The 12,798-nt window shown below is 38.3% G+C and overlaps 1 protein-coding gene across 19 annotated transcripts in view; it reads left to right on the forward strand.

The window, feature by feature from the left end:
* FGFR2 (fibroblast growth factor receptor 2) overlaps positions 1-12,798 on the forward strand; it is a 103,187-nt gene that overhangs the window by 73,406 nt on the left and 16,983 nt on the right. For 7 of the 19 annotated variants that reach the window (XM_068951533.1, XM_068951532.1, XM_068951534.1 and 4 more), the window contains 2 exons: positions 2,363-2,565; positions 11,803-11,954. In XM_068951533.1, the coding sequence (XP_068807634.1) occupies positions 2,363-2,565; positions 11,803-11,954 (355 nt within the window). Of the gene's footprint in view, positions 1-36; positions 182-2,362; positions 2,566-11,802; positions 11,955-12,798 lie in introns of all 19 variants that reach the window. The other 12 variants (XM_068951541.1, XM_068951542.1, XM_068951531.1 and 9 more) reach the window with 3 other exon arrangements.

The following is a 12,798-nucleotide window of genomic DNA, read 5'->3' on the forward strand; positions in this document are numbered from 1 at the left end:
CTTTTTTCTCTTGCTTCCCTCTTTTTTTTTTTTTAGGCTGCCGGTGTTAACACCACGGACAAAGAAATTGAGGTTCTCTATATACGGAATGTAACTTTTGAGGATGCTGGGGAGTATACATGCTTGGCGGGTAATTCTATTGGGATATCCTTTCACACTGCATGGTTGACAGTTCTGCCAGGTATACACTGCTCTCTTTCAGTGGTTTTTCTTCTTTTTCCCCTTGTTGATTGCTGCAGGGTTAGCACGGCTTCTGTCTCCGAGAAAATGACTTTTGGCTTCCTCAACTTTTTTTACAATGATTATTTTTTTTAAACACAGTTGTCTCAAGCCAACAAATGCCACATATTCTTGTCTGCAATGACAAAAAACTAAATCAAAACCTGAAACAAATGGCATGGCTATTGTGCTTAATTTAAATGTTTTTATATCTTGTCAAAGGTTCATCAGAAATGCTAAGGAAATGGACTCCCTTAGCACTTAAAGAGATAACTGAAAGCGCATTAATCATTGTAAACTGTTTTCTGAAGAGAAAATTCAAATTTTCTTAGGCAGCTTTAGGACCAATCTGGCCATGATCATGCCTAAGCTACTCAATGTGCCTAAATTCACCTTAACCTATCATCCAAATCTTTTATGAAAACTCTAATTTTAATGCCAGCCGATTGTGTACGGAAGCAGTGCATTCCATATCTTGGGAATTGGCTCCATTCATCTTTAAACATTGCATGTTCTAAGAAGACAAGTAGTCATTTGCTTTTACTGCAAAGCATGTCCTGCTGTACGATGGTTGATGATGTTTCTGTCCTTAAAAGAAACAAACATCAATGTGCTTTATTGCCTGAAAATTGTTATCAGCTGTTAGAAGATGTAACCGTAGTTGGTTCTGACACTAGTTAAATTTTCTCATTTATAACTGTTGGCTATAATACAGCTGCCTTGGGAGTTCCTTTGGAAAAATGTGAACAACCTGAGGTATGCTGGGTCATCTTGTGCTTACCGTTTATTAATGGTTAATCCAAAGTAAAAGGTACAAAACCTGCATGTGCGTATTGCTGAGGTTCATGTTATGATTAAAATGTTCCCACTTTCTGCAGATAATTTCTTACCCATTATTAACATGTATTGAGCAAGACAACTTTATTACATCTCACTCTTATGTGAACACCAAGCCTGCGTGGTTTGTCATCAAGCAGGCAGAGTACCTGCGCAGAGCTTGCTTCTACTAGCAGTGTTTGCATTTTTCAAGGGCTTGAACAGCATATTTTAACAAATTTTCTTGAATGAAGTATTTTTTAAGCCTAAAATGAGGCACAAGGAAATTTCAGCTTGAACGTGCATTGCTTGTAGAGTGACCGCTGATTGCTATGGAATGCTGTTTATCCGGGGGCTGAATTCCAGATAAAGGATTAGGGACAGTGTTTGCACATATAACTGTCTTGAAGATAATTCCAAAATGGTTTCAATCAGAGTAACAGCTATGTAGAACCACTCCCGCTAAAATCTAATCTCATAAACTAGTAACCACCGATGAGGTTACTTAAAATATGCAGTGTTAGTAGGGCTGACAAGGGAGGACTCATTAAAATGTATTGCTAGCAATTCAGCTTTTACTTGCATTATTCTTTTTAATCTGACACGGGGCTCTTCAAAAAACCTCAAGGGAGTTAGGCACCCAGCACAAACTAACTGAAGTGAGTAAAACAGAGCTGGGCAGCCAGATCCTTGAAACACTCTCGAAACCTCCGGTCTGAATATAGCAGCACAATGAGGGACGGATCCATCCTGCCTTCCTTCTGTATTTCAAGATCCAGTGGAAATTTGGATACACAAGCAATGCAGACCCGAGCCCAAACTTCTGTTTAGGAGTTTAAAGACTATTCTTTTAGGCTACCTAACTGAGTATTTTATCTTTAAATGTGTCTTTATGTGGTTAAAAGGAATTGCAATGCTTTTGAAAATGATTTGGAGTTTGACTTCACCAGCAAAATGAACCTGAGCCTAGTTTGAACGCTTTATTCCTCATTTTCCCTAAAAGTATGTTTGAACACACAGTATTACTATGTACAGATATTTACCCAAGCAGACAGACATGTGTTTATGTGTGTATATGTACACGCACAAACACACACATGCACACAATGGCAAATTGAAAAACTAAAGCAGTGATCTGGAAAGAGGAATTACTCTCAGGCTGCAAGATGACCTAAATATCTGCAGTATTCCATATGTCACAAAGGCACTGCAAGAATTACGTATCATTTTATCGTTTCAAGTTGTTCCAAGCACTGTACTGAAACATACTTGTACTGCGTGCTAACTCTGTGGCATGATTGTTCCCTCCTAAAAACTTACAATCCAGCTCCTGAGAAAGAAAAAGAGTATGCGGCATCTCCAGACTACCTGGAAATAGCAATTTACTGCATAGGGGTCTTCTTAATTGCCTGCATGGTGCTGACAGTCATCCTGTGTCGAATGAAGAACACCACCAAGAAGCCCGATTTCAGCAGCCAGCCCGCCGTCCATAAGCTGACTAAGCGAATCCCTCTGCGCAGACAGGTAACAGAAAGTAGATAAAGAGTTTAAAAAACTTTTACCAAAACTCTAAGCCAGCAAGTCCTTCTGATGAGAGCTTTGAAAGAGGCTTAAGTAAGCAATAAAGCAAATTGCTATAATGGTTGGGTTTAATCCGCCGCCTAGGCGACTGGAATGGGAAGAAAGTAGGTCTTAACACTCCAGTGTGTGTTTTAAGGCAAGAAAATCAGGGCAGGAATGTCGGAGGAGAAATGTGAAATTGGAATATGTTCTGTATTAGCAGTCTATAGATGGAAAAATATGTATTTGAAGTATTTAGGGGCCTGATCCCACAGCTCACTGAAGTCAATGGACAATTTTTTACTGACTTCATTGGACTTTATAACAGAATCGTATTTAATTATATATTTATAATGTTTCTAAGGTGACTGTTACTGTAGTAACCAGGTACCAGATACAGAGAGGTAATTTTTAGGAAGAATTTTTGAAGACTAAGGGGAAGGAATTTCCTACGCAAGCATCCAGAAACCACCTCAAAATAGAAAAGGACTGTAATAAAATAAAAATAGGGGAGATAATCAAACTGTCTGAGATCTGGTGTTTTTGAGTGAGGAACAAAAGCAAATGTCAGATTTGAAATGCACAAAGGAGTGTTACATGAAGCATATTTTGCAATTGCTTGTCGCTGGCATTGAGAGTTTCTGGAGAGGGTAATACCACGAACAACAAACCAGTTGAACGAGTAACAGGCCTTTGGCTTTGTCACAGGCCATCGCTTGCCAAAACAACCTAGATTCCCACATACTATCGTCTCCTGAAAGACTTGTTTCTTTTGAAGCTGTGGTTTAATATGTTTTGATTTTCTTGCAATAGGTCTTCCGAATAGACATCTAAACCCGCAAAATCCACACCCAGATTTCCAACACTGCAGGATTCAGGGGAGTCTGAATTTGAGGCTTTGGTTCACCTCATTATAAAAAATAGAGACCATCTGCAGAATTTGAATCCAGACTTCGGTCAAGCGATTTTGAATCTGAGGGTTTAGTTCAGGTCCATCTGCAGTATTAATACTTTGTACAGAATTTCTGCAGATTGTTTTTGCAGCCTGTCCAAAATATTGTAGCAATCATAGCACCTTAAAAATAGTTCTTCACGGTTGGTAGGTGTTTGAAAGTTTAGATGCACATTTGCATAGAGTTAGGGTGGGACTAGGTCTTGGGATTTCAAGCAATATTACTTATTTTCTTTTGGGTTTCTAATTCTTCTTAGTTAGAAACACTACCGAGAAATCCCCCTCTAGTAATGCTTTAGCCATCTTCATCTAAGGTGCAGTTTTTATGAAATCTTGAGGTGCAGGGCATGAACTTTGTCAGATCTCAAAAACATTTGATTTGTTTTATGAGTAAAAAATGCTAATTCTTATTTTGTCTGACTTTTTTCCCCCACTTTCTGTTTTTTTGTATTTTTTACACAGTGTTTTCATTTGCCTGAAAATTATTGAGGAGAGTTACCTTTGAGCATATCAGAAAGAGTTATGAGAAGCCCTCGGCTCAATGTACATGTATTTCTATGTCTGCAATTCTGTGTGTAGCCTTCTGGACAAAGAAGGCTTTTCAAATATTGTATACTTAAGCAAAGAGGGAGAAAAAGAGAGGGAGAGAGATGCATATGTCAGCTGCTTAGATAAAAGACGTTTATTAGATTTCTGCCTGCATTTAAAAGCATCGTAATGGCCCAAAGATGAGTTGATGGCAGAAAAAATACTGAAGAAACCTCTTACCATCTTTGTTATCCTAGTTCCTAGGTTTTGGTGTGAGCTCGGTTGTGTCAGTTGGAAATGGTTCCTTGAGGGGATGTTGTTATTTCGCCGTGTGTGACTTCAGTGCCAACCGCTGCCCTCAGTTTAGTTACTTGTCATTAAATGATGCAATATGGAACTTCTCCAAAGGCATTGTTGTCACAGAGGAAAAATCTGTCTTATAACACGCTTGTCAGATCAGTTTTTATCAGTTTTATTTTGTTTTTCTAGATTCACTGAGCAAAAATGTCATTTTGCTTCTAAAAGTGGGAATATTTCTTCGAAAAACAATATATGTATGAAAGTGCGAATCCTATTTCAACCCTCAAGCAAAAACTCCACTAATCTCAGTTCTCCTGAGCATTTTTTTATTAGCACAAGTTTCTCGTTCAAGGGCTCCCTGCTGTTGTGTCTTCATACAGGAAAATAGCTACTGTAAGTTTTTAAAGAAATCTGTATTTCTGTTGGATGGTTACACTGGTCATTTCACCAATTTTTATATTAAAATACAAAGGCAGGATGAGACTAGCAGTCTCCGAGAACCTGCTCGTGCAGGTTTCTTGTATTTCTGGTTAGCAGTCTTGTTGGTCTCTAAGGCTGTAGCAGTTTTTTAGTTTCTGCATCTTTAAAGTTGGTGTTGGAGTTCAGAATTGCTGTGACAAATCAGGAGGGCAGAAACAAGTCCAGGAGGTGATTTATTGAATGGGTTTTGTGTTCCTGGATTATTCAAATTGGTTTGTTTCATTGTACTACCGGAATTACTTTATTGTTTCAGCTTATTTGTATTTTGGATAATTGTTTTCAAAGCCTTGCAGAGATTTGCCACCAAGCCCCTACTTACCTGTTCATCACAAAGGTGCAGAAGGTAGATCATGCTCCTTTGCCTTTGTGTTGTGCTGCCTGGGGGAGGAATAGAAAAAGTGGCTGAGCTGTAGAGAGGGTAAGTGAGAATGAGCAGGGGAAATGCTTATGACAGGTAGATTGTGTGAGCTCGGCAGAGAACCAGGGTCAGTTAGCCTATTTTGCTGGGATTCCAGTGAAATGAGACCATATATCGGGGAGTTCCTGATGTGGTTTTCGAAGCTCTCTGCTCTTAGGACAAGTTCCCTAAGGGTCTGGGTATGAAAACAATACTGGTGCAAGAAGAGGCAGTTGCATGACTGTGATGCCATCTTGTCCAAGTGGGATAAGAGTCTTGCTGAGTAACATATGGTTTAGTTTGCAGGCCTGGATTCTCATACACTGACTATTTAGTCTAAGCTACTACAGAATTTTATCATTCCCTGCATGCAGGCATTTTTTCCTGCCAAAATGCGGTTCTTTTCACATTCATAGCAAGGGTCATGATGAAGTCACGAATTATCTGTTCCCTCCCCCTACAGTCCTCAGCCTCACTGGGCTGTGAGAGATGCTGTTCTCCAGTGGTATTAGCCACGTTCTGTACAGACGTACTAGTTCACACGAGGGTGGGAAGCAGCGGTATTTACAGGGTTGAAACAGGGATTAAAACACCAGTGGAACCAGAAGTTAAAGAGCAGGTATCAATAAGTTGTGCATTTACTTTGTGGAACTTAATTTTTTTTTTGACTTTTGACAAATGAATTAAAAATAAAACAAGCCAAAAGAAAGATATTGGTACTCTGCTGCATATAGAAACTCCCATCTCTTATGACTTGCGCAGTCAAAGTCAAATACAAATACTTGTCACTGTTGAGCATTTCAAACTGCTGTCACAGCTAATCTAATTTGACCCCTCAGTGTGTGTATATACATGTCTTAGAAGGGAGGAATGATTTTTTTATGCAAAGTATTTTAAATACAAGCACATTAATTTATATCTGCTGTGGTTGTTAATTGTAATCCGCTGTAGAGATACAGTGAACACATTTGTAATGATCAGAGAGCGGTCGGTCTAAAGAAAGACTTAAGTCAGCAAGCAGAATAGCTATATTCAAAATGATGATGACAGAACGTGAAAAAAAGAAAAGTAATCTGTAACATGTAATGAAACAGTATTTCACATACTATTGAGCTGTAAAAGTATTATTTATTTTAAGGATTAGACCCTGAAATGCAAAAGTTAATACACAATTTGTAGTAGGATATGTTGCAAGGAGTTTACCTTAACACATATTCTAGTCTCTTGCTTTATCCTTGGGTTTCTATGTACAGAAACTGTTGACTTGCTTAGTAGTGCTGTTTGTTATTTTTTGTTGTTGTTTATGTGTTTTGAAAGAAACTGTTCATGGAGTTGTGTGGGTGGGTGTGTTTTAAATGCTAATACTTACATTAGGAATCTTCAGTTTCATGTAATGAATTTGCCTTATATATTTTTAGATACAGTCACTCAATGGACAGTTTCTCTCAGGCTTTCTGTCAATAGCTGATTGCATTACTTACTAATTATATTTATATGGATATATGCATATGACTTCAAATCAACTTTTATAGCAAAGACTTCAAAAAGACTGACAATTATAGGAGATCACTGCGTGGCTGCTAAAATCTCACAGCATGAGTGCCAGAACTGACAGATCTAAGCTTCAGGATAAGGGATAAGTCCTAACTGAAGGAAAACACCCTTCATAATCAATTACAGAAAATTATATGCTGTTCTGTAGCTGATTTTGCCACGTGGCGTTTAAAGATTCCAGCAAAGATTCATTTAAGTTGTAAATGTTCCACTGCTTAGAAGTTGTCACGTAAAACTTGTAAAGCATTATTTCAAAGCTGATTAAATACGGTGTGTTGGGCAAAGGACAAAAGTAGTTGAAGTGGGGATGTCATAGCATATTGGTGCATGAGGTTTGGAGATCATGGACTTCTCTCCTTCTGCAACTCAGTATGGCCTTTATGCACCTATTTCCTATGTACCTGGACTCTTTGTACAACTCAAACCAAAAAGAGCATTTGTGTATATGAAACAAGTGAGAAAGAAGGTCAGCACCCTGAAATGCTGGGTTCATCACAGGAGTGTAACTGGTTCTTGAACCTGTCTGTTAAGGGGCTGGAGAACAGCGCTGCGGATGAAGAGGGGAAAAGAGAAAGTGGAAAAAGGTTTTCTACCTGCCGTTACTTAAGCGCGTGCAGATTATGTAGATTAGAGTTGACTGAGTCTACTGACCTTTACATACGTAGAGTTTTCCTCCTTGTTTTATAGTGCACTCTAAATTAGTGAAAAAAGATGCTTGAGGTATGAGTTCAAAGGCTAATTCTTTACTATGGCAGAAGAGGGGAAAGGACATTTAAAAGTAGAAAGTTTCCAACCACAGGCCAGCCTGAGCTGGCCTAGTCTTTTCTGGAGCAGACTTTTTGTGGCCCTTCAGCTCCTATAACTCCTTGCTCTGCTCCAGTTAATCAATTAGAAGAATATTCCCCGGGAGTGCAGTCCATTCCTTTTCTTGTCACAAACCCTGAGCAGTCCCTCTGGATATCTGTCATCTTCCGCATCCAAGTTAATGCACTTTAATTACTTACAGCATCTCCAGCCAATTAGACAGTTACTATGTGAAGTAAACATGTTCAATTTTCTTAAAAGGGAAATTGGCAATGTCTTTCATCTATTTTTCTGAAGCATTATTATAACTTTTATTATAATTATTATTAACTTAAAAATTTAACTTAAATTATTATAATTACTAACTTCTATATTTGAAGTATATCACCAGTGTATTTCAATTTGTTGCAAGTTTACATTTTCAGGTTTTAACCATCATAAGACTGCTGAATTCAAAGTATAAGAGCTAGTGAAAAGGTGAAGCTTTTGCAGAGATTTGAACGGTCTCTAATAATGATATTGAATTAGTGAAAAAAGAATCCAGAACATGTTGAGCTATTTCTGGTACATAAGGGCCATCATCTAAGGTTGCAGCTTCAGTTCCAGGCCTTTACTTTGCTGTCCCATTAGAATAATGGCTGTGATGACAACCTGTAGGTTGTCCCGTGACAAACTGTAGGTCATTGTCTCCTTACTTGTGGCATTAAGTTTAGTTTTTCATGTAAATTAGTTTTAACTATGAAGGTGCTATCCAAAGTGATCAAGAGGTGTTATACCTCCTTGAACACCAGTTCTGGAATATGCTAAGAAAGCAGTAGTACTCAAGTTTGGCTGGAGTATGCCCATTTCTATATGCAACTTTAAGCTGCAGCTATCTCGAAGTATCCTGCACAAATTTCACCTAATTTTCTCTAAACTGCTGACACTGGGATGAACTGCAGCTGTCATTAAGTCGCTTTGGATGAATTATGACTTCCTGGCCAACAAGGAACGGCAAGCAGACATTTGTAAACCTGAAATGATCCTGTATAGGGCAGAGATTGCTATCTTGCCTCTGCTGAAATCCAAGTGAACTTTGCCGTGGCCTCATTGTGACAAGGATTTTCCCAGCGGGACCTACCGCTTGTTGTGGAAAGACAGAAATATTACTACTGACTTTTCAAAGTGGTGGTGGCACAGTAGAAGTTTTAAAGGGAAATTTAAAGATAGTATGCTACATTCAGCAAAGATTGATTAGCCCAAATAGTAAGTAAACAAAGAAAATAAGTTGTTGAAGCTGAAGTGATATTAGTGGGAAATATGGCTGAACAGGAGAAAGAATGAAAGGTGATGGGCAATAGGAGACAGGCTAAACAGTGTAGGTCTAGGAAACAGGACAAAGAACTAACTTTGATTCAAAACGGGTGCAGGAAGATGATAAGAGAGAAATAAAGAGATCTGAAAAACAGCTGAATGTGTTTTGAATGTTCAGCAGTAACGATGCTTTGAGCTGGCATTTACAGTAGCTAGAGAAGCCTGAGCCAGGAGTTTGGAAGGCAAGAAAATGAAGTGTGAAGTTTTAAAAGAGAAAAAAATTAGGATCTGGATAAGGATCTTGGTAGAATAGCTGGGGAAGAGTGGGTGGTTTCTGGAAATATGGAGGAAGTGATGGTGGAATATTAATAGTAGGTTTCATATGAAAGAGATGGAAAAAATGGAAACCAGAAATAACAGAAAAGTGAACTTCAGGGGAAGTGATGAGGGACAGAGGAATTGCCATATTGCTTATTGAGGTTTGTACATTTCTTAGTATAGAACTGGTTCCTTTCATGAAGCGTCATTTTAAAACCACAGTGAAATCACTAAAATGAGGAAAAAATAAGTAAGAGTCTAATTCCAGCCCTGGTTCTCAGGCTGACTTGCCATGCAGCTCTGAGTGAGTGCTTCAGCTTCATCAGGTATGTTCCCTTCTGTAGACTGGGCACAGCAGCATCTCCCTCTCAGGACTTTGTTCAATATTCATTTACTGCTTCATTTAGAGCAACACAGTCTGTATTAATAGCATTTTTCTATTCGCATCTCAAGCGGTCAGCGTATTTATCATCCTCATTGTGCCTGGTACTTATATTTCCTGAAAATAAATACTCACTTCAACGATAATGGGACGAATGAGGGTGAAGGTGGTCCATCTTTTTTATTTGAATGGCTAGCCTTATTTGAGCAGTTATACTCACTTGTTCCATAGACACATATCTCACGTGCAAGAAGGCAGGAGTTCCTGATTTCAGAAAAGGTCTGTTATTCAGTTGCAAAACTGGTTACCAAGGTTAATATGTTGAAATCAGTCCTTTCCTTATGAACTTTCTTTCCAGTCTTAGTCTGGTCTTAGGAAAATGTGTCAAGAAGCCGAAAGCATTTGATGTCATGTTAAAAAGTTATTACCTTATAAATTTGCGTATTTACCTGCAAAAAGACCTCTGAACCAAAACAGTTTGTCAAGGTCCTGAGGAGAAATTTATCTGAGAACCTTAACCTTGTCGTGTCAAAATACTTGGCGTAAGAGCATGACATCGTTGTAAAAGCCTTCCAGCCCCATCCTGGGAAACTAAAGTCATTTAGCGAGACTCTAATTGTTAACTGGATTAATGTACAGGAGCACTAAGCTATACTTATCTGGTGTCACAGAGGCGAGAGGATTTTGCATTCTTATCACTGTGTATCACTGATTTGCTCTTTGCTATTAGGATCTTTGTTTATAATTGCTCTTTTTGTACCTAGTTATAGGACTGACCTAGGAACAAATGTGAAAGAATATGTAGCCTGGTAACACTCTTCATAAACAGTGCTGGTGTCAGAGTTGACTATAGGTGATACAGACAAAGATCAGAAGTGCTAGTTACACTGATGCTCTAGACTGCAACTTTGGGGAGGGTCCAAGCCATCCTAGCTGACAAGGACCTTCTGCCAGCTGATGTGAGGAGGACTGGTACCGATGCCAGCGTTGCAAGAGGACCTTCAACCTACCCAGGCCACCTGATACGGGCTTGGCACAAAGGCTGTTGTGGCCTGAAGAGAGAAGGAGGATTCCCACTTAAAGGAAGGGACAGAGGAGCAGTAAAAGCAGTTTTGTTTTATTTTCATCTTCCCTTGAAACGTTGAGATTGACAAACAGTAGTTTAATGTTTGCAGGTTTGAGGAAAGTGCCTTATGGACAATATACCATTTATACGAAAATGATTTTTGTTGCAAGGATGTCATAGCTGGTGCCTCCTTTTTCATAGCAATTGCCATTAAATACCTTTGATGTTCTAAGGAGAATGTATTGATGTTGAGGCTATTCCAAAGATTCGAAATAGTGCAAATGAAATGATTGTTGTGAACTCTCTTCCACATTGCATTCAGTGTCTTTAATTAACAGTACAGTTATTGGAATACTTTTTTTTAAAGCATCCCAAAACTAATGCGATAGCTTTTTGATACTTTTGATATTAAACATTCAGAAAATATGTGAGAGAACTCTGTTTCCTATGTAGTGAACATGTATGATACCTGGATTCATTGGCATTGATTAAAAAAAATGTGAGAGCCTTTGCAAAAAATGCCATTTTTCCATTAAAAATTGAAAAAAAAATTAATTAATTGGTAGCTCTTAGAAAAATACTGAGTTTGTGCACTGATTCAGAAGAAGAAATGATAACAAGGGCAGATAGAAATGCCTGGAAGGAGATAGGCGTTTAGGTGCCTGAGTTTCCCAGTGAAGTTTCCTATATACTCAATAGAAACTCTTAAAATCCTGCTCTGCAGGATGTCTTAAAGAGTTTATTGGTAACCCAACTTGTGGCATAAGCTGCTCGCTTAGGTATCTTAGGGTAGATGATGTAAATAAGGTGATAAAAAAAACCCTGAATTTGATAAATTAAACGAGAAAAACTTTTATGTAAATTCACTTGTGAGTGAATGCATTTTGAACTTTAGTTCTATATTTTTCAACCAATGGGGCAGACCTACAACCCTATTGGCAATTTACCTGGAATCAGTATTGTGCTTAAGGGAGGGTAAACAGAATAGTACACTACAAGACTATGATTTCAGCCACTCTTTTTCCTAATACCACTGAATTAGCTGGCTTGGTTATCATGTACTGCTGTTTTCAGATATTGGGTGAAGATCACATCTCTGCCTTTTTTTTCTGCATCTTGTATTGCAAAAACAGGTGTCGGCTGACTCAAGCTCCTCCATGAATTCCAACACGCCTCTGGTGAGGATAACTACTCGTCTCTCCTCTACTGCCGATGCCCCGATGCTGGCAGGAGTCTCAGAATATGAATTGCCAGAAGACCCAAAATGGGAGTTTCCAAGAGATAAGTACGTAGTCTCTTTCCCTTAACACTACCTATATGCATCTGAAAAACGTGACAGAGAACGAAGAGGAAGCTTCTTTCAGAACATCTCCTAGGGTTTCTTTAGCTAAAAGAAAATCCCAATTATTTGAACTTTCTCAGAAGGTCAAGATTCAATTCCATTATCGGAGTTCAGTTTGTTTTAATAGAAACTGAATTTTCTCTGCCCGACATTGTGATTTGTTTTCAGATTTCTTGTAAGTTTTCTGATACCCTGCTGAAATGTAACTTCTCTGTTAGTAAAGGAGTAAATCTGAAATTTTATTCCAAAATATATAGGATCTAGATTAGAATAGATATCAGCCCACATGCATTGTTGAAGGGCAGTGGACATTTGCCCAGGCAATGCTTCTGTACATTAAACCATGTTTCTTCATGATAGCTTTGGTTAATGTTTAGAAAATAGGTAATACAGTGCCACGGAGGAAATCTAGACCATGATATTAGACAGTCTTGTTCTTACTGCCTGAACCTTATGGGTAAGATTTTCTGGCGTTTTTGTATTAGCTTGTATTAATGGGGATAATTTTTGATTTATTGGAACATTTTGCTTATTGTGTACATATACGTATGTAACTTCTCTGCTTGAAAACTATTAGTTTTCAAGCAGAGCTTAACTGAAAATTGCTGTATTCAAAATCACATTGCTAAATAATGTTTTCCTCAATGTCTGTTGAATAACATGCAAAAAGAACTGCAGAGTAATCTAATCAAAGCCATGACCATATTTCTTAATGTAAAATGGATATGTAAGGAGAGGTAATATTAACGCAGGTAGAACCGTGATTGTGTACTACAGTTAATACTAA

The sequence above is a fragment of the Struthio camelus genome, chromosome 7, assembly GCF_040807025.1.
Source record: "Struthio camelus isolate bStrCam1 chromosome 7, bStrCam1.hap1, whole genome shotgun sequence".
Classification (NCBI taxonomy): Eukaryota; Metazoa; Chordata; class Aves; order Struthioniformes; family Struthionidae; genus Struthio; species Struthio camelus.